General features: G+C 48.7%; 2 protein-coding genes across 3 annotated transcripts in view; one reads left to right on the top strand and one right to left on the bottom strand.

The window, feature by feature from the left end:
• Positions 1-22,339, bottom strand: part of DOCK1 (dedicator of cytokinesis 1) — a 402,417-nt gene that overhangs the window by 218,417 nt on the left and 161,661 nt on the right. The window lies entirely within an intron of this gene.
• INSYN2A (inhibitory synaptic factor 2A) overlaps positions 1-22,339 on the top strand; it is a 51,921-nt gene that overhangs the window by 28,161 nt on the left and 1,421 nt on the right. The window contains exon 3 of the mRNA XM_058671053.1: positions 11,131-11,202. Coding sequence (XP_058527036.1) covers positions 11,131-11,202 — 72 coding nt within the window. The remainder of the gene's footprint in view (positions 1-11,130; positions 11,203-22,339) is intronic.

The raw sequence follows: 22,339 nt of genomic DNA, 5'->3' as shown, positions 1-22,339 counted from the left end.
TTTGGATTTCAAATACTTCTTAAAACCCCATGCAATTTCTGCTAAGCTACACAAAAAATGGATTGAGCTCAATTTCCCATTGGGTCTGAGGGTGGGCTCCAGCAAAATGCAGAGCCCAGGCCAAGCCCTTACAGAGTGGTCCTAGGCGGACCTCCCACAACAAGCCAGACCATCAACTTACTGTATCTTTCCAGTTGTCATTTAAGAGAGGTCACAAGGAAAGACAGACTTGGAGATGCTAAATTCCTCTCCCAAGGTCAAAAGGGAGGGGAGTGGGGGGAGATGGTGAAGCCAGAACTCATCTACAGGAGTGTGGGCACTACACACTCAGCCCACACACACCCCGATCTAAAATCTGAGTTCTGCACGCTTCTTATGGGCTACAGAGCCTCAGACCCCAACACATGGTGATGCAGAAAGCTCTCTCCCACAACCAGCAACAGCCAAGCCCACCACCAGCAGGGGTCCCTGGAAGGGCAAGGAGATACCACCTGTGAGATGATTTTTGAAAATTCAAAAACATTGATCTTGAAGTCAAGGGACCTGGATGCCAGGACGCAAAATCTATCCATGCCCAATCTACATGGGGAGCAAGGCCACCAGGGCCTTTGTCCTGTGAGTGTCCCAACCAGTGACCAGCCAGCACCCACCTGGCTTGCTCTCTTATGTGGACAAGTTAAAGGAGAATTCCCAATGCAACATAAACCTTGCCTGCATTTGCAAGATCAGATTTAAAAGAATATCTGTGAGCTCTGAAATCTGGTGAAAAGATATCAAAAATGGGCATATTCTGACTGAGGATGCAGTAAACAATTTTTCCCATCATTATCTCAGTGGTCAAGGCATCAGGCTATCTCCCAGGATGAGGTTGATATATATATATATATATATATATTTTAAAGAAATCTCCCTGTGCATCCAGATTTCCCATGAGTTTTTTTTCTATTTTTCTATTTTTTAAGGAAAAAAATTTTAAATATTTATGTTTATTGTTAAGTTAGATATACAGAGAGGAGGACAGACAGGGAAGAAGATCTTCCATCTGATGGTTCACTCCCTGAGGGGCCCCAACGGCTGCAGCTGAACCAATGTGAAGCCAGGAGCTTCTTCCAGGTCTTCTACATGGGTGCAGGGTCCCAAAGCTTTGGGCCGTCCTCAACTGCTTTCCCGGCCTTAAGCAGGGCGCTGGATGGGAAGCGGGTTTGCCGTGATTAGAGCCGGTACCCATATGGGATCCTGACGCATGCAAGGTGAGGACTTTAGCCGCTAGATTACTGCACCAGGCCCAAGGTTGATATTTCAACTTCAAGGAGTTTATACATGGTGACACCAAAATTTAACATTTTGATCCACAACAAGACTTTGGAAGAATTTATTTAGAAACCAAATGCAAGCTCAGCTTTTTAAATCAAAGCACAAAACCTTCAAGAAGGATAAGCTCTCACCTAAAACTGTTAGCCAAGTACAAATCCAAGTATATCAAAGTATACAAAAGAAACAAAGTATATCGAAAGAAATGACAAATAAAAGATAAGAGCATCTGTAGCTGTTACTGTCAGGATGCTTGGCTTTCCATCGGAAGCTCCTGTGTGCCACCCCGGCTGGGACTGGACGAAAGGCAGGGATGACCGGCAGCCCAGCAGGGCAAGGGGCTCAGCGCCATTGACTCCCATTCTGCTTTTCATTCTAGCTCGGTAGCCAGTGCCACCACAATTCATATTCATTAATTTTCAATCAATTATAGCTTATGCTTTAGTCTCCTCCAGGAAAACATGTTAATCAAGTCGGCCTCGGCTCAGCCCTGAAAAGTTATTTTCGTTATTATTAGCTACTCCTGATGCCTTTTGGGGAAGTCACTTGTTTGTGTCATTACTGTCATGGTTATAACTTGCATGAGTGTGTGTGTGTGTGTGTGTGTGTGTGTGTGTGTGTGTGTGTGTGTGTGTGTAAGCTTTTCCCTGTTTGTAATATCCAGGCAGCCTTTACACAAAATAATGATTCCTACCCTTGCCTGACTTTATACATGGTGTTGTCCTCTAAAGCAAACAGAAATCCTGTCTTTACAATGATGTCCATTCTGGATTTCTTTCTATCTGAATCCACACCGATTTCTCACAATATGACTGATGTGTTTGTGAGGGGGTTTTCAAAAAGTTCATGGAAAATATGTGGTATGAAAAAGTATGCATGGATTTCAATTTTTTTTAAATTTGTTTGCACCAAAGTGAATGGACTTTTTAAATTCCACTTTCCCATGAGTGTTCTGAGGCCTCCTCTCATAGTGCTAATCCATTACCTCTTCCTCAGCTCCCATAGCTCGTCTTAACAGTTAGCAAGCAAGCAAGGAGATGGGTTACAGCCTCGAGAGAGGCATAGCAAACATGGGAGGGGAGACATCGGGGCAGGGTCCAAGCTGTCCGCACCCCCCCCACTCTGCATCCACACGGCTGTCAGGCTTTCCCACCTGGAACCTCTGCTGTTGGACTTGAATTCTTTGTCATGAAAAGTAGCATCCAGAACTTCTCCAACAGCCATAGAGAGAAGCTTCCCAAAATCACAGTGTCACTGCGTTTGGGAGCTACTGTGCCAATCGAAGCTCATTAGTCAACACTGCCTGAAGGAGGCCAGTGAGTTCACTGAGGGCTTCTCCCTAGAATGTGTGCCTGGGCTGCAGACAGGACCTTTCCCAGGCATGGGCAGCAGGGCCAGCTAAGGCGCAAAACTCAGTCATTTGTTTTCCTAATCAGGGAAGGGGTTGGCAGGTGGAGCCAGGAGATGGGTGGCCTTTCCCCCACTTCTTGGGGAAGCCTAATGTGGAGACATGTTCAAAGTACTTAGATGTTCTCCATCCAGCTGGAAAGCTCACAAAATCACAGTCCAATTTGCATTTCAGAAGCAAAACAAAAACAGCATCTTCCCCACCCCTCATCTCATCCATGCCTGCATCCATCCCACAACCTGCTCAGAAGCCATTTCTTCATCATCACGTTCCCTTGCCCCCACGTGGGAACCTCCAAGTTCCCTAGGGAACAGATGAAAAGCACCGCTGTCAACGTGAAAAGAGTCAGAGAACAGGAAAAATAATTCATGCTTTGGCTTGATACTGAGACGTCATGGAGAAACTTGAGCAAACCATGGGAGGTGGGTGAAATGGACACTGATCGAAAGGAACCAAGCATTTATGATGCACACCTCACATCCTGCTTGGTGGGGACCCCAAAGTCCATGCCATGCCTGGAAAAATGAGCGATGACATCAGTGCCACGGGAGAGAGCAGCCTGTGCCAGCCACCATGCGCCAGTCTGCCAGGCGCTGAGAGCCGCCAGCCAAGCCCGGCGTGGCCTTTGGCAGGGTGTGTCCAGGGAACTGGACCCTGGGCAGGAGCAAGTAGATGGGTTTGTAAGGGCACTGGAAACAAAGCTGACCTGGGACAGGAATACTGCTGCTCTATTTCTTTCCCATCAGCAACTCCTGCACCTTGTAAACAGCGCTGCTGCTTCTGAGGCAAGCTGAGGCAAGCAGGCCTACACTTCGTTCATCCAAGCAGCTGGTGCTCAGTACAGGTCACAGCAGGGCTGAGGTCAGCCCAACACACACCCAGCCTTAGTGAAGCTAGCTGGCTATCCTTCAAGGTCTGTGATCAGAAGACCAAGTAGAAATAACCAGGATTATTGAAAATCATGCTGATTTATTATTTAAGAGCAACTGTTCTTGGTTCCCAAGTTCAGCATAGACATGGATCTACCACGTACAGGAGACTGAGCAGAAACCATAGGGTGCATTTTCTTCAACTTAGTTGCTGGATCAAACAACAATAACAGATCTACTGAGACAGTTAACCTTCGTGTTTTCCATTTATTTCTTTATTCATCACTCTAAGCATCTACAACCCTTGTCTGCCATTTCTTCTCTAGCCAACATGCCAGACATCAGAATGGCAAGCCTTCACACAGGGGAAAGCAGGGAGGGGAGAGTGGTGGGTGGGAGGCGGCCAAGGGCCGTGAGGAACAGTGGTTAATGCTGCTCTGCAGAGCTCCACGCAGACACCAGCCAAGAGCCTCAAAGGCTTCAACAGTCTCTCCTTGTGGCCGTCCCCAAGGCAGGGGACATGGGGATGTCTCAACTAACCTGGCTCAAATTGGAAGACAATCTGACTTTGCATCCCTCAAGGCATAGCTCTGTTCTCATTAGAAATCTAACGGCTTTCTTGGAGATCCAGAGACAGCCAGGATGGCAGAGGGCACAGCCTAACCCTGAAGGCTGGCCGCAGTTGCTGGGCAGGGGTCAAGAAACTGGACAGGCTCACTAGGACAGCCGGTGCTACCTTACAGTGACCAAGAGGTGACCTTTGACATGACCAAGATCAAATCCAACATTGAACTAAAGGTTCCTCAGCTTTAGTCATTCGGATACCGCAGAGGCAGTGGCGTCTCCGTGGAGCTGCTGATACATGGAATCCGTTGTAAATTCCCACTGAGACTCCGCACTCGGGGACAAGCCTGATCGACCGTGAACCTGAAAACCTAAGAGGGCTCACCTGTGACTGCTGACTGTTGAGTAGTTAGAAATTTAATTTCTCCCAACAATAGTAGCAGTATCCTTTTATGCCTCTAACTAATGTCACTTTGAGACTATTAGCTGGAAAACCCTGTAAGATCCTGACATAAATGATGGCTCAGTTACCAAGAGGGGACAGCGCTAGCAGCATCCTGGGCAAGAATGCCAAAGCAAAAAAAATGCTGGTGACATCCAGCGAGCAAACCAAAAGAACGAGAGAGGTGAAAATGAAAAGGATAAATCCCACAATGGCGCAAAACCATCACTGAGAGCAGGCACTGTCTCTGCTGTGCGTGCAGCACCCACCCTCCCCAGCCGAGGGCCGTCACAGAGGGCTCAGCTGCAGCCTCGGAGTTAACTCAGTGTGACAAGTCCAATGCCCTGTGCAACTAGTGTTTCGGTGTCCACACTGAAGAGGGTCACACCCTGATTTTAGCATTATTCAAAATGCCACTCTCTCACAGGCCAGGTCCTTGGAAGTTGCAGAAAAATTAACACACAATTTCAAACAGCAGCAGGTCGCTTGCTCCCCCAGCCCCGCCTGGCTCTGGGGTTGGAGCCTGCTGCACACAACCACACTGGAGAAGCTGTGGCAAAGTCCCTGGAATCTACCAGCACCCTGGGCATCATGCCCCATGGTCTCACAGGAGTGAAGAAGAGAATTTCCACTGAGACTTTAAGACCTTACAGTGGATATCACACTGTGAGGTGGTGGCAGTGGAAACAGTGCCCGATCCATAGCAGGATATCACACTGTGAGGTGGTGGCAGTGGAAACGGTGCCCGATCCATAGCAGCAGTCACTATTATCTATCATGAAAATCAACATAATCTAGAAATCTGCTGTTAGAAATCACTACTAGATACCATGAAACCAGAATCAACCCAGCAACATACCACTAGCAATCATTATGCAATAACATAAGGTTAACATCAGCTTAGCAGTCACTGGCAATCACTGTAAGATACAATCACATGTCAACCCAGTAACCCACTATTGACAATCACTGTCCAGCCACTGACCCACTGCCACCATCACTATCGGACACCATAACCGTAACTTCAAAGGTCAGCACTTGTTTTCTGGAACCCTTCCAACCTTGTCAGGCTTTGTTTCTGATAACAGCACAGTGACAGATGTTTCTTCCCCTTTGCCTGACCAATAACCCAGCAATTAATGTGCTGGTTTCTTTGACTTGCAGTAGACAGTCCTGCCTCTCAGGCTAGGAGACACTGAGCCACTTGGCTGTGTGGCTGAGAACAAAGCTCCCCTGACCTTTCTCAACACCCTTCCATGACAGCTTGGGCTCTGCATGCTAGATAGCCCTGTGCCACCCGCTACCCGTTTGGTGCCTTGTTCTTCAGGATGCCCGCCTGCCCACACATGGCCATGGTGAGGTGCAGAGGCCGAGGTTTCCCTCCCTCTCATGGGCTGGGACCAAGTGGAGGCTGCACCAGCTCTACTGTGGCCTGCCCAGCCTGCTGTGGTTTCCAGTTCCACTCCCAGTTCCCTGTTTTGCAATAACCTGTGAAAGCAATAACTAAAGACTAGCAATGCCCAAAGGGGCCACTAATGTGCTTTCCATAAATACCAGTACATATACCAGTAGAGCCAGGAGTTTCTGATAATGACAGCTGAGTTAACAGCTCAAATGACCCTAAAAGCACAAGGCAGCAAGACACTTGTGAAAACCATGCTGAGTTACACATGAGAAGTCCAAGCCACTACAGAGAGGCAGCTCTGAGGTTCCCTCCAAATGGAAATACCAACTAGAGGCCCATGCTGTGTTCTGTAAACCATGAACATTTGACTATCTTTAAAGGAGAACAAGGCCTTGTAAGGAAACTTGGATCACTAAGTAGCAGACGAGGAAATGACTCAGAACTGGATTCCACCAAACTTAGCTTACAACATGAGCCCGTCTGCATCCCTTTGGCCTAAATGGCATGTTGATCCCTTCTGCCCATGGGCTTTGGCAGTGTCAGTGAATCACATCCCTGTGCAGTATTCTGATTAGCAAGAAAACCCATCCTGACAAAGGGATGTCTAAAGGGCACCAAGCCAGGAGATGTTTAACTGGAGAGTCTGGGCAGCAGGGGAACAGAACAAAATGAAAGGCCCAAAGACAGAGTGTGTTCCTTGATGCTGTCCTTGGTGCTGAATGCTCCCTGGCCAAGTACTACACACTGTTAGACTAAGAACACACTGACCACTAATTACCATGAGACAATAAGTGCTGCAAAACCATTTTTTTTGCAGAGGACATGCCTATCATTAGTATCCTCAGTTGTCCCAGGGAGGAGAAAAGTAAGAAACAGAACTTATCACAGATTTCACTTTCCCTTTCCTGTCTGTTCTCCACTGGGATGCTTCTGTAGTGTTTGTGTGCAACTCTGGAGTTCCATGTGAGAACACAAGGAGTACCTGTGGACTGCCACATTAACCAGACACAATGAGGGTGCCAGGAACTGCATCAGGCTCAGGTCTGCAAAACTATATAAGGTACAGCCTCCTCCAAACAAAGGGAAGGAGGATTTATATTTACTTACAGATTTATTTTTATTTGAAAGGCAGATGCATTGAGAGGAGAGTGAAAAAGATCTTTCATCTGCTGGTTCACTCCCCAAATGGGGACGACAGCTGGAACTCGGCCTACTTAAAGCCAGGGACCTGGGCTGGATTAAAAATTAAGTACCTGGGATTCAAACTGGAACCCATGTGCGATGTTGGCACCCCAGCCAGAGCTTATACTACTATGCCACACAGCCAAAGGGGGATTTATAGAGGGAGCAGTTAACTTACAAGACACAAGTCATCTTTTTTTTATTATTAAAATGTTCTTCCTGTGTAGTTTTTAGATCAATAGCCTAAGCTCTCACTTCTCCAAACTTGCAATTCACAAAAGATTTCTAGCTCTGTTCTCATTAGAAATCTATCTCCAGGAATAGTTTAAATTTTTAGATTGTTCCTATTTGTGGCAATGACAATATAAAAATATAATCATTCTAAATGTTGGTTTTATGACATGTTTCCAAGTGGAGAAGGAAAAATAGGGACATTTCAGAAGAGTGCGTTGTGTCCCTCCTCTTGTAGAAAACACTCATCCGTTTGCCTGTATTTGGAGTATATTCACTCTGATGCTGCAACCCAATTATTAATGTGACCCGAAAATGGTCAGTGAAGCCAAACCCAACAGCTTGGAAACCCCAAGGACAATTAGATAGATCATGATGGCAATAGGCACAGCACATTGCAGTTTTACAGCCACTACTGAGAAAAACCTCAGGCTTCCTAACAATTTAAGAGGCATTCCATGATTGACATCAGCTGTATGTAGCAGATAAACACTTGAAATGTTTCCCACTGTCTTACGGGTTTCACAAATGTAATTCACTTAAATAAAAGAAAAATTCAATACCAGTCCTTCTGAAGGGTCTGAAAGGTTCTCGCCTAGAATCAGGTCCATCTCAGACAAGGTGGAAGTGGAACTGCCCATGGAGTTTTCAGTTAGATGCAGAAGGACCACAGGTTTGTAGATGGGATGACTCAACAGACAGCAGCCCAACCAGGCCCTTTCTCAGGAAGGAATAGATCAGGTCGGACTGTTAATAAAAGCAGCAAAATGGAAACAGAAGAAAGGAAAGGTCACAGGAGGGGGATAAGAGCACTAGCAAGCTAATGTGTTTCCTAAGTCATTCTTTCAATCACCTTTAAAAAAACTGTGGAATGTCTTCCCATCAAATTCAAAATGGTGCCCAAAGAGCTTCTCATTGGACACAACTTCCCTCCGTTCCCTGCACTCCCGTTGTCTCCACAGGCCCTAGCTACCTTGAATTTTTTTTTTTAACTTCCCAGTTCTGCAGACTTGCCAACAACAGTCCCACCGTGCGAGGTTAACAAAGGGTGGTCCCTCTGCTTGGAATCCTCAGGTGAATGCTCCTTTGTCCCCACAGCATTGGGGTTCAAGCCCAAAGCACTCTATCCCAGCACATCCTTAACACCAAGCAACATCAAAATTAGTCTGAATATTCATTCATTCATTCATTTATTCATTCATTCCAGGAACTTGGAGGCTGCCCACCTGCCTTTCTCCCTGTACTTGGACATGCCTCCTCCATAGCAAGAAAAACACCTGGCACTTAGGAGCCACTTACTAACCATTTGCCTACTGACATAATGGGAGAAATGTGTGCTTTTCACAAGGTGATTAGAACAGTCTTTTCAGGAAGGGTATTAAAAACGCAATTTCTGGCTGAAGAACTCCAAGGTCCTGGAAGAGAGTCCTCTTTTGAATTTCATGTGCCCGAAGCCTTTGTGCTGTCATAGCTAGATCTGCTCACATTCCAAAGCTGCCACTTATACACAATGTGGAGCCCAAAGAAGGAGCACAGTGACACAGAGCACTGAAGCCCGGGGTCTAAGAATAATGAGATCCTGGCCTGACGCGGGACTGTCTCCTCTGTGAAATGAGCACAGCATAATTAATTGGAAGGCTCAAGGCTCTGATGCAAGTGAGGCCCTTGGAAACTCTGGATGGGGTTGGTGGGGGCCCTGATGCTGATGAAGCTTGACAGAAAATTGTCCTGCGGTCTATGGTAGAAGGTCCTACGAGCTTGCAATTCACAGAATGTGAATACTGATCCAGCTAGTGGAGCAGTTTTACCCCTGAGTATGACTACTTTGAGAGGCCTATGGCTTGACTGGCTGAGCCAAGTGCACACAGGTGATCACTCTCTCCTAACTGTGGTTGGGGCCTCCTAGCACAACAGTAATAGAGGGCAGTCAATTCACATCCTACCCCAACACCTTATGAACAGTCAGTCTGGAATATGCCACTGCTAGGAGTCAGCCTCAAAGATCACAACAATTTCCTTGTACAAAATGGCATGCTCCAAATGAGCCTGGGGCCCAGCTTAAGTAGAATGGAGTCAGGTGGAGCAGGTACTGTGACGATACAAGACCCAGCACAACAGCGCAGGTTCATGTCAGGATACACAAGAAGCCAGGCCTTCTCTAGCCAGGAATGGAAAAACTTGCAACCAGGTGGCAGAGTCCCAGGGAACAGCATGGGCAAGGTATACATTAAACATTAAAGGGTGAGGGAACAAAGCAGCATGTCTGAGGAGAAATAAGCAAAGGCACAAGGCACACACAAGCTACTCATCCCCCAATCCCTCCCGCACTCCCCACCCCGATACATAAAGCCAAGGGAGAACCAAAAGAGGAAATCCTGATAACCCAAGGTGCCCAATGGAGAATGTGACAACAGACAACGGCCACACAAACGCAGACTCACTGAATAGACAGTCCCATGTTTATGTAATACAATAAATAAATAAATAAAGCAGAAAACAGAAACAACAACAACAAAAAGCCATTTTCAATTTGAAATCCATGATGCAAAACAACAGAAGTTTATACAGTGAAGGTGATAAAAATATTGACTGATAATGTTGACAGAAGACCTTCTGTGCGTGCTATTATTCCAGGGCCTGACTCCAGATACGCACCGTGTCTAAAGCCCATTCAGATAAAAGCTTTCCTCCTACCGCAAATTCAACAGATTCTGATGGTTCCATTTGTCCCTGGATGCAGAAGAGTTTTCAAGAAAAACCAGGCCTGCAAATTCAAAATCTCTGAGTCAAAGGGCCGCCCACATTTGTAGGGGTCAACTGTGGGAGCACCAAGGAAAATCATTCAGGCTCCTGCGGTGACTGAAGGAGGGCAAGCCCAGCCCAGTCACCCCCCACATCAAACAACACACCCAAAGTACTCCAAAGTAAAGTTTACAGGGAGAGTTAGCAAGCCACCAGCACACACACAAAAGCCACACTCTGAGATGATATCAGAGCCAAGTACAGCACAAGTCACAACAATGGCAGTGAGAGGCTCAACGTGGGATCCCAAGCTTTGATCTCAAGAGCTTGGAAAGTATATCTCTTGGGACTGGCAGAGCCAGAGGCCAAGTCATTTCCTATACGGGTCATTTACCTAAAACCTTTCTCAATTTTTGTTGTCTGAAGAAAGAACATTTATTTTGAGACATCGACTTTGAACTTCACACACATTCCATGTGTCAAAAATGTTAGTATTATTGCTATGACTGTTTTTCAAAGCATTTAAAAATGTAAAACCCATTCCTGGCTTGCTAGACAAAGCCAGGCAGGCATCAGACTCCCCTGCAGAAGGACGGGCAGCAGCAGGACAAAAGCAAATCATCAAGTCAACTTCTACCGCTGCTTCTCCCTCAAAATTCCTTTAAAACACCATCAATATAAAGCTGCACCAAAACATCCCCAATTCCCCATGCTTCTAACAAAATCAGATTATGTACTTGATCTGGTAGCTTATGTTCACACACTAAATTTAATTTAAACATCATCTCAGCTGCAGACACTGCGTCCCTGTGTCCAACAGAGGCAGACATGGGAGCCAATGAGGAAACACACATCCATCACTTTCCGTGACCATCACGAGCATGGCGTGGGAAAGCTGTCTGATGTCCAGGCTGCTGCTCTGCCAGCCAGCGACCCCAGCCACGGCTTGTAATGCTCTACTCTTCTTATCTTGTAGGCTTTCCTATCGGACGGGGCAAGACACAGCCAACTGTGACACATGCAGGAACAGTGCCTGCATTATCTATAGGTACGTCCATGTTCTCTCTTCCCACGTCTTTATTTCGAGTGACAAATGATGTTTACACACAAATGCCACAGCCATCTGGGGCCATGCTGGGATGACTCCATCAGACCATAATGCTAAGTCACCTCTAGGTCTGCCACACCCTAGATCTCCCAGGGCAGGATGAGGGTGGGCGCAGACCCATTTATCTCACAAGAGCATCTCAGTGCCTTCAGGAACTGCTATCAGCTTGATGGCTTGCTCCCTTGGACACAACAGCTGTGAGCACATTACAGCATATTTCAGATGCTGTAGATCAGAACCTGAGGCCTTACCAGGAGTGCAAGAATGCAGCCCGGCCCCTGGAAAGAGCCGCTGGTGCACTCCCAATGTCCTACTTCCTGCCCTGGACAGAGGGCTGGTTGTGGCACTCACCTCCGATGGGGCAGGACCCCTCTTTAGAACCCTCACACTGAACTTCCTGTGTCTCCATTAGATACATCAACAAGGCCAGGGCAGACACGGAGGGTATTCGGCAGGTAGCACTAAGCAAGGGTTTACAGAAGTGTTCAGAGGGGTTGCCCCCATTTTTTTCTTTTGAAAATGCTATGTTCACAAACTCAGTTTGTGAACAAAGACAGATGATCGGATTTCCATTGGTCTAAAAAATACAACTGAAAAATAATTTTAGTGGTCCACCAATTTAGAAGGAAACTCATAACTGAATTGTTATGTAATCTAAAAATGAATTTCACCTATCTCCAAAGCCTTTAGAGTGACCTCTGCATTAGACAGACATGTGGGAAGGACAGCTCATGGCTACACGACCTTTACCCACTCGGGTTTGTCTGCCTGGAGAGGCCCGGGTCTGTCCATGCATGTCTCCTAGACACACAGACGCTCCCTGAGAGCACCAGGTGGGTCACCTGGGGACCTTGCCCGAGAGCAGCAGAACAAACAGGCCACAACGCACATGAGCCCTCAGCCAGTGGTCATTCTGCCTTCCACGGGACATTTGGCCAAGTCTGGAGGGAGACACTAGCACCGGTACAGTAGGGAGTTGTGGTGGCTTCTGGCAGAAAGAAGTTGGTTGTGCTGGTGGCATCTTGTGCTGCACAGGCCAGGCCTCGCCTCCAGTCCTGAAAACCCAAACGTCGAGGGTGCTGCAGAGGAGTGGCCGGCCTGCCTGGAGCCAGCAACACAGCACTGTCCTGGAAAAGGCATACAGACGCTGCAAAGAGGCAGGTCGGGAGCTGAGACTAGCGTGGGGACCACTCGCTGTCCTTGGCTGCTCCTAGTGAGGAGGCAAGAAGCCAGCTTCACGTGAGCTGTTTAAGAATTCCTCCAAGTTACCAGAGGAATGACAGGGAATCTCCAGAGCAGTTTGCTTGGAGGAATCTCCATATGACATTTCTATTGTGAAAGACAATTTTGAAACCCCAGTGAAGAGATGTAACCCTGACTTCGAAGAAGCCTTTGGCAGCGTCCGATAATTACAAAAAGACAGGATGATTGCACATTCCCGGGCACATCATCAGCTTCTGTGGCTCTGGGAGTCAAAGCTCACCCGGTCCTTTAATGCAACAAGACAGAAGTGAGCGAAGATTTCTAGAGAAGGTTTAGAGAATGAGCTTGTTCCGCCTAAACCTATTTAACATTTTGTGGGTGATTGAAAAAAGAATTTATTAGGACACTGTCCAACGTAACTGAAATAATTTAAATAAATTTAGCTCTAAATCCAGAAGCGACTTACATAAAAAGTAATGTTAAAAGTGATTTAACAAGTCTAGGAAGGACAGGGATTTGTCTTCTCGCGAATTAGCCTGGAGTGGTTACTTTATTGAATTGGCTCAACTCACACTGCTTGAATGCCAATATGTCAACGACTGGCAGGCTATTCAAGAGAACCGAGAATGCCCCAGCACCCTAGCAAGCTGCCCATGGTTAGGAACACTCAGTCATGGAACTGTGGGACTAGGGTCATTTTGGCTGTCCCACTTGCAGGGCCCTGCCCGCTGCAGGCATAGTCAAGGGCTGGCTGCCCTGGGGTCTTGCATATTGACCCTCTGCCAACACATCACCAGCCCTAGCTAAGGGGGGAAGCCTGGGGAGTGGGGGAGACAGGGAGTTCCTGGGATCTGCCCATGGAGAAGTATTGTCAACCCACTCCTTTCAGAATGGAAGCCCACAACTCCCAGACGTGTGTTGCTAACAGAAGTGACTGGCTCAGCAGGCAAGTGACAGAACATTCTACAAAGTAGCATTAGAGTTGGGCTCGGCTAACCCATGAAATCACCCCAGTATTCAAAAAAAAGTCTCACTCTGCTACCGAGACAGCATACACAGGGCACGGGATGTTGACTCATTTTCTAATTCTGCTTATTAGAGAACTAGCGGTCACTTAGGAGTCTAGGAGAAGAGTGGAAACTCACTTAGCATCAATTAACTGAGAACTCAGTCCCTGTGGAAAACATAAAATACATGATTTGAACGTAAACATTTTAATTGGAATCATATACATCCAAATCTAGCATTAATGTGACTTAAAGTCAGACCAATCCACTGAGATGAGGCCTAGATATTTTGTGAGAATGTGGGCTAGAATTCCCATTAGAATTCCAAATTATCCACCATGAACTTCAAAACCTTCAAAGTAGAGCTAGGTCTTGTGATGCGTTGCCCTGGTCTGACCTACCTTTTCCACGCTCGGCATTTGGTAGCAGCTTACCAAAGCCTTCAGTGCAATCCAGTAACATTTCTCTGTTGCCTGGCTGCTTTGCTCCACATTCAGACCATTCAACCATCAAGAATGAGTGCAGGTGGCATAAACAAAACCAGAAACCAGGCCAATGTCTGACTTGCATGCAGCTCCAGAGGTAAGGGCAGACTCCCAGTCCTTATGCCCATGTGGACGCCACGTGTGCCGTGAGGGGGAGGGCGTATCAAGCTCATCAGTTTAGGGGTCTTCTGAAATCTGATCAAAGAAACAAACACTACCACACAGGAATGGCTCTCAGGAGACTTGGCTCTGACCACCTGGGGGGCTGAGATGTTGAAACAACCAGAGTGGGAAAGCCACCCTGGATTCCAGAAACAAAAAGAAGAGGACCAAGTGGGGACGGGCAGGGCTGTCAACTAACCAGCTTCTGCCCAGTCCCATGATTCAAACTTCAAAAGTCAAAAGCTTTTTGAGAACAGAGGTCTCTTTGATAGGAAGGCACTGAGAACCCATGAGTCCCTGGTCAGGAGGAGTCACCCGTCTGTGTTAGTCTAGAACAGTGCGCAGGGCACTGCACAGCACCTCAGAAGTGTGGACTCCAAGGGCGCTAGCGGGCACTTCCAAATGTCAAAGGCTTTGTTGATTCAAGTTTACTTCTCATCGTCCCCAAGGACACTTGCCAACAAGCCCTCATTCTTCAGCCCTGCACGTGACTCTGTTAGCTGAAGGGTATGGCTATGTTGAAGGTTAAAGTCCTGTGGCCGGGGCAAAGCCTGCCGCTGGCACCAGGGCCCCTGGCTACAAGAACCTGTGGTCTAGAAATGAGGAATTCTGCTTTGAGTAAAACCATCGACACCACACTTCCCCATGCTCCCTGTGGGATGCCTGAAGTACATTGAGATTTAGTTAATATTGTTTGAAAATAAGGAATCTTACCACACACATGGCTGTCACTGTCTCAGGAGCTGCAGAACAGGAAAGGTTATGACAGCTGCCAGGGTCCAGTGTTGCAATTTGTTACGCACACTCTCTGGCAGACACAGAGCTCTGAAGGCCAATGAATTTGACCCTGCCTGTCTTGCATTTAAACATCACTCTTCACACACAAGCCAATTACCTCTGGGAACAGGCGAGGATCCCCGTGTTTTCTACAATACTTGGGCCAGGGGATGAAAAGGTGGCCATGTTCAAGACCAGGCTGGCTGCAGTTCCATCAGCAAGGCCCAGTGAAAAAATGTGTACCTTTGCCATGAGTGGCAACACATATTTCTTGGTAAAAATAATTCTGTCATGGAAATATACAGGACTTGGAAAAAAACATCAAAAGAACAAAAGGTTTTGATGCAATTTCGGGAACGGGCTGCCTGTATCAGAAGCGAGAGGCTGCAGGCACCAGGAGTTGGGGTCCATGCTGTCTCCAGGCAGGATGGCTGTAAGGGATCGGAAGGTCTCCCCAACTCTGAAATCCCACAAGCATGACGGCTGCATTTAGGAGGGGAGTGGACACAAACGTGCGGAGGACATTAGGCAGTTCTCCACTCAGCAGAGCTGATTTAAGATCTCTTCGGCAGAGAACCAGATGCCCTGCTCACTAATCCACTGAAAAACAGGTAGTAAAGGTGCTACTTTTTTTTTGATGACTGGCCATTTTGATCTGGTTGATAGAATCCCATTTTTTCCCCAAGATGACATCTCCACAATTGTGATTTGGGCCAGTGTGATCGTCTGATTAAAAGACTATCTCTGCATGAAAAAGATTGAGAATCAAGTTTCAGTTTTCTTTAATAAAGCTCTTCTGGCTTTCTATCCATATTCCCGTCAAAATATGCTGTAATTACTGCAGGGCATGTTTTCAGGATAAATTACTAATGAAGCTCTGCTCCTAAGCAGGTGAAAGCTCTGTATCAATTCTACCCTGGTGGAGCCGTTTTCAGACGCATCTGATGAGTCACCATTTCATGATTCACCTGGGGCTCAGATCGTATTTGAGAAACAACGACTGACCTGGTGGGCAAACCCACCACGGTCCTCTCCTCCTGAAATGGTTAAGTGGTGGCGTAAGATGGCCACAGAGGGCCTGAATTCTAATTGGTACAGCTTTAGGAACAGAGCATCAGCCAACTTCAGCGCACAGGCTTTGGGGGCTGAAGACAAGATGTAACAGTCAATGATAACACTGACTCATTAATTACAGTTTCACTTTCAGAATCTAAAATCTTGTGAACTGCTAGCATTTCCATCATTATTCTCAAGATCAGAATGCCTGCCTCGTCCAGGACACTGCCCCCGCCTTTTGCTTATCTGCGTGCCGAGGCACTGCAGAAGTGGCCCCAAGCAGCAGAGCGATCAGGCAGTGAGGCAGTGTGGACTGGACTCTGCCTGTCCCTCAGTTCACAGCATCATGGCAGGAGGCAGGGGAGAGGCATGGAACACTCGCGTTTCTCTGCCAGAGTTGTGCCTTTTGATTGGACTCATGATGGCCTCATGTTGGTGCCGACAAAATGCCCAGTCGTCTCCATTTGGCCTTCCATGCAATGGCTTTTCCCACACAGGCTCTGCACCAGGCCACGGGAAATGGGGAAGAATCTGACTCTAAAGACACTTGCACTCTTGCCGCAAGACCCTGTGTTTAGGGGACAAATCCGTGAAGTGAGGGCACCTCTACACTGAACATGTACACCCATCCCGGAGACACGGGTACACAGACAGCTGAGGAAGACAAGGAAGCTGGGATGTTTTATCAGCAGACTGAAAGCCCGCAGCGTCAGGGAGGAAGGAAGGGTATGTGTTCTCAGGACACTCCCCTCACTCCTCAAGGCTGGAGAGTGAGGGAGGACTAGAAGGAAACAGGAGGAGCAGGAGCACAGTCCCCAGGAGGAGGAGCCAGGGCCCCTGAGGATGCAGGGGCACCTGTCACCCAGGAGCACAGTCCCCAGGAGGAGGAGCCAAGGGCCCTGAGGATGCAGCAAGCACCTGCCTCCCAGGAGCACAGTCCCCAGGAGGAGCCAGGGGCCCTGAGGATGCAGGGACACCTGTCACCTAGGCGCACAGTCCCCAGGAGGAGCCAGGGGCCCTGAAGATACAGGGACACCTGTCACCCAGAGCACAGTCCCCAGGAGGAGCCAGGGGCTCTGAGGATGCAGGGACACCTGTCACCTAGGCGCACAGTCCCCAGGAGGAGCCAGGGGCCCTGAGGATACAGGGACACCTGTCACCCAGGAGCACAGTCCCCAGGAGGAGCCAGGGGCCCTGAGGATGCAGCAAGCACCTGCCTCCCAGGAGCACAGTCCCCAGGAGGAGCCAGGGGCCCTGAGGATGCAGGGACACCTGCCTCCCAGGAGCACAGTCCTCAGCAGTGTTGGAAAAAGTTCCAATACATGGCAGTCTCTGGTTGCTTCTCACATAAGAAGCTCCTAAATTAGGCAAGTTGCTTCCCACAGTGACTGGGGGACGCCCTGTTAGGAGATGCCCTGTTAGGAGAGCAAGTGAGGAAGGCAGAGAAGTTCGGAGCTGCGCAGGCTCTGAGCATCACCAGTAAGAGCAGACAAGAAAAGGTTGTGAAGAACTGCAGATGAGGATGAGCACGGATGGAGAATTTCGTGGTTGCAGGCACTCGGCAGAACCGGAGTGAGCTGGGGCAGTGCTCAGTCCAGGCCGCCGGAGCTGGACGCCTCCTGACTAATGAAGTGTCACTGCTGAGGGATCTAGTGCTGTTTGTACACAGAGGTGACTCTCCAGTCTCTGCCATCTGTGGAAGGAAGGCGCCCTTCCCAAGGCTGCATCTGTCACCACCCCGTGCACAGCCTGAGCTGCCAAACAGCACGGACCGACACAAAGGAAATGAGCCTTGTGCCTCAGACGGAGTGCTGGGCTCTGAGCGCTGATGCAGAGGGACGGGTGGGAGGTAGGCGTCAGAAGGGAAGCCCTGGACAATACTTTACCTAGTTACGCAGGCGTAAGGAGATACAGTTTTTTAATAAACTAAATTGAAACCCAGCATGAAAGAATGATTTTGACTTCAAAATGCTCCTCGAAAATTCCCAGAGCTAATAATCCAAATTTGTTTCTATTCTCTTCAAATTCTAAAAAAAATATTATTTCATGTCCCCCGATGTGTAAGACATATGATTTAGTCATTCTAGTAACAGCCTGCTTGCCTAGCGTGGGTGAGATCAGAGCTGGTTACTCCCTGTACCATGTTACTGCTAAAGCAACCAAGGGCTAATTACGCTGCTAACCCCAAGCTCTGGTAAAGTTTAGGCAGCATTAGTCTCGGCAGAGTGAGCAAGTTGGCTTGCCGGTTTCATGGGGAAAGGTAAGTATGCCACCTTCAGGGGCTACCGACAGGATTCAGTATTGCTGCAAGTCCTGGAATTAGTCACAGGAAAACTCATGGGGGATCCCCCACCCCATAAGAGTCTGGGGGTGTGGGATCTACCCGGCACACTCAGTCATCCTCGAAGAACCCCGTCCGTACCTCTGTAAGATGTCCTGGAAGCACCCAGGGAACAGGGGTTAGGGCAATCACTGGGGACAGCAAGAGACACGCACAGGCAGCCAGGGGTTCTCTGTGTGCTTGAAAATCGCCCACATCAGCAGAGTAGGCTCTCCCAGGGAGGGCAACGGGAAGGACTTCTAGAAGGTAGAGATCAAGGCTGGCAGCTCAGTGTGCCTGGGCACTTACACCCTGAGCTCCAGAACCAAGACACTGGAAAGCCACTGGCCTCTCGGGATAGAAGAGTGTCCATTTCCAAATGAGAAGGGCTGGCAGGCAAGCCACTGGACGTGGTTGTGGCCAACTGCCATCAGGCCGACCGGCATGCAGCCCACATGGGCACTGCACCGAGGGTAGCACCACTGAGCTGTTCAGGGGAGTACAGGCCACTCATTCTGTGTGGAGACAGGGAACAGCTCTGTGCACAGGCCACGGCATGCCGTGGTCACTCATCTCCGAGGGATGCTGCCGGGGTGGGACGTGCCTAATGATTCTGCGACGATCATTAGTCAGTCACTGGTCACTTCCCTTCCTCCTGGAAAGGTGATTATGGGCAGAGGCTATAAAATTCAGACATTTGATGGTACAGTTAAACAGGAAGCCCCTGATCCCCAAGTGCTCTGGATTGAAGCACTCAGATGGGGCCTGGACACCTCAGGAGGGGCTATGGGTCAGGTGGACATGGAAGACATCCAGCAGGAACAGGGGAGGTCCCACGATGTGCTGGGAAGGACGCGGTCCACCCCATCTGCAGCTCAGGCTTCTAACTACAGTCACACAGCTCTCATTAGCATGTCTGATCAGTCACTGACTGCTGATACTTCAAATGCTACATTGATTAGGTACCTAGTATGTGCAACAGTGGTGAGGGAAGGATACGGTTTCTAGTGTTAAAAAGCTAGTGATTAGATTACCAACATTCTGAAAGATAAGAAGGGAACCCACAGGTCTCCTCAGTTATAATTGCAGAATGACTCAACAGAATAAACTTTCAGGATTCACTCATGTCTTCAGGCATGTACTGAGCCGAGCATGGTTAAATGCACCATGGACACGGCTCCTACATCCCTGAATCAGAAACCTGAGAAGACACAGATGCCATCCAATGTGTACCAGCCTGACTCCATGGCAGTACAGAGAATCCTGGTGTAGCTGTGAGGTGGGAGAGGGGGGTACAGGAGGGGAAGATGGGCCAGAAGGAAAGCCGTAAGAGAGCTGGGTTGTCTGTCTTGTCCACGTCCCAGCAGACCAGGCCTCTCTGCCATGCCCAGCACAGTATGCTCCTGTAAATGACACAGAGATGAGGACACAACACCTTGCACTGGTGAGATGGGCTGGGCTATAAACCGACACTTCACCTTGACACTCAGGAGCTAGAATCTGATAGCTGCCTGTCCCCCACAAAGAGCATCAGCATGACATGCAAACCCTGGGCTGGTGTAGCCCAAACACAGGTGCAGCACCTGTCACTGGGCAGTAAGACCAGGAGGTCGCAGGCCTTCCCAAGATACAACAAGGTCAGGAACCTGTCTCTCCCACCTGCCTGTGTGGCTGCAGCACAAGCTTCAGGACCATTCCCAGCATCACAAGGCAGGCTTGCCGCCTTTGACTGAGTTCAGAGCCTAAGTCACATGAACAACAGGCCATGCCTCAGCCAAGGCATAGGCTCTCATCAGACAGACGGGGAGCCCCCTTGGCAAAAAGCCCAGCAGACCCGATCATCTCTCACTGCAGACCTGTGCCAAAATGCAAGTGGTGAATACAGGCGAAGGAGGCAACACTGTGTGCACCTCTGGACACATTCTAGAATCTCTTCAGTTGAGCCCTGACCACCTCCACTGCCAGCGGTCACAGCAACAAAGCTGCAGTGCTGCCTACCAGGAGCTCACCTTACTGTGCCCAGCAAGGGCAGTCCGTGGGAGGAGCAAGATGACATTTCTGACCAAAGCAGAGCAGAGCAGGGTGGCTGAAGCTAAAGCCATGGCAAGCCCCATTCCCAGGCACTCCTTCTGAAAAGCCGGTAAGACAACGGCCGTGGGGCAGGCAGCCTCTGTGCCGGGCACTAGTTGTGGCGCCTGCATCAACAAAGATGGGGCAAATCCATGGCACCCTAAGAGCTTTCATAGTGCAGACAGGGAAACAAGATGGTTACTGGGCCCTTTAGGAAGACTGCCATGAAGGGAGGCGTGGTTGTGGCCCTGTGGATGGTGGGGCCAGGGTGGACGTTTCAGGGACAAGGAAGGCGGTAAGGAACAAGTCTGTCGCCACTGGTGGCACCCGGGACATGCCCCACTGTCTGCAGACACAAGGCTGTCACTCAGATGGCAGTATACCTGTCCCATGCACGGGGACAATTCACTGTTGGTTTGTGGGACAAGAGGACACTGAGCACAGACCCCATCCCTGAAGATCCACCGGCAGCTTTGGTCCAACTCCCTCTGCTCACATGTAAAGTGTTACTCTCTTCAACCCATGCAGCCATTATAACCAAAGGGACCCTTGCTCTGTGTCAACCGGAGCTGGCCAGGATGTCACCTCTCACGACATTCCATCCTCTGCAGCCAGCTGCCTGCGTCACACTCATCCCAGAGACTTGGTGAATATGACCCTGCTACTTCCCAAAGAGAAAATGCCCCAAGAGACAGTACAAAGAGGGTTACAGGATCCCTACATCAGCCCATGAACAGGTGCACCGTGAGTCACAGTGGCCAATGGGGGAGGGACGGGGGTGTGGCTCCTGGCTGCCTCAGTGGCCTGCAGGAGGTCACACTGGATCACGCCTCCCTCTACTAGAAAGCTCACACTGGGTCACAGCTGCTCACTACAGCGGATGGAAGAGTGCACCAAGAGTCACCTCAATAGATAAAGTCGAGTCATTTTGTTAACAAGGACTCAGATTAGATTACTCTGTGATTACATGCTTCCACGGTGTGATAAATTGGTTAATAACAGGATTCCCAATGTAGCTGCTTAATGGGAATTCAATAATTACAGGTACCCAGAATTGAAGTGGGAGCCTAGGAAATGCACTGGCCCTCCCACATTCATAACTTAAAACCTGGCTGGGACCTAGGAAGCCAGACGTGAAGTGGAGGGCGGGATGGCCCCTGACACGCCACAACTGTGGGCTTAGCTGAACAGCAACTGCTTCTCTTGCTAGACCTAAGATGAACTCTACAGCAGGTGCCTTTCCAAGGTGGTGCTTGTTCCCATTACAGAATAAGCGAGCTAAAGAAAATAGAAAGAACAAGGTACAACTGTATTGGAACTGCCTGGTGCAGTTTGCACAGTGTTTCCCTTGCTTTTGGGGGCATGAGGGCAAGGGTCCCCAGCTGGATGGGATGCAGTTATTGTCCTAGAACTGTACATGACAGACTCTGAGGGGACAAGGAGCCTCACGGCAACCCCCACACCTGACAACCAAGGCTTAAAATGCACATACTCGGGGCCGGGCTTTCTGTCACTGTCCTGACGAAGCACGGGGCCTCCACAATCCCACATGGATTAGAAGACGCACAATCCTGAGGTTTTATTTTTTGTACTGCAAACTGTGGCAGGACTCAAAGAGGCCTTCTCAGGGAGGAGAGAGAATCACTCCTGTTTGGGGCAAGGAGTAGTTAGCTGTAATCTTCTCTGACATTTCCCCCTAATTTTTGGAGTAATATAATGGCCTGTGACACTAAGAAGAATGGAGCAGCAGTTTTGAGACATAAATCGGTCTATTAGATGGATCTTGAACTTGCTTTTAGAACTCAAGATAAGACAGCTTTGCTGTTCTGTCTTTCTGAAATGTCAAAATTTGGCTAGGATTAATGGTTCTCTAAATCAATAGGATTTCATGTTTATAAATGGTTTGCGGTTCCATTGCTATAAAATGTTACGAGCTCACGCATTCCAGTCACTGTGGGGCCTTCACTGAGCTCCGCTGACATTTATCCAAGACTCCA

Source organism: Ochotona princeps, chromosome 13 (assembly GCF_030435755.1).
Source record: "Ochotona princeps isolate mOchPri1 chromosome 13, mOchPri1.hap1, whole genome shotgun sequence".
Lineage (NCBI taxonomy): Eukaryota > Metazoa > Chordata > Mammalia > Lagomorpha > Ochotonidae > Ochotona > Ochotona princeps.
This window is presented reverse-complemented; position numbering and strand designations above follow the sequence as displayed.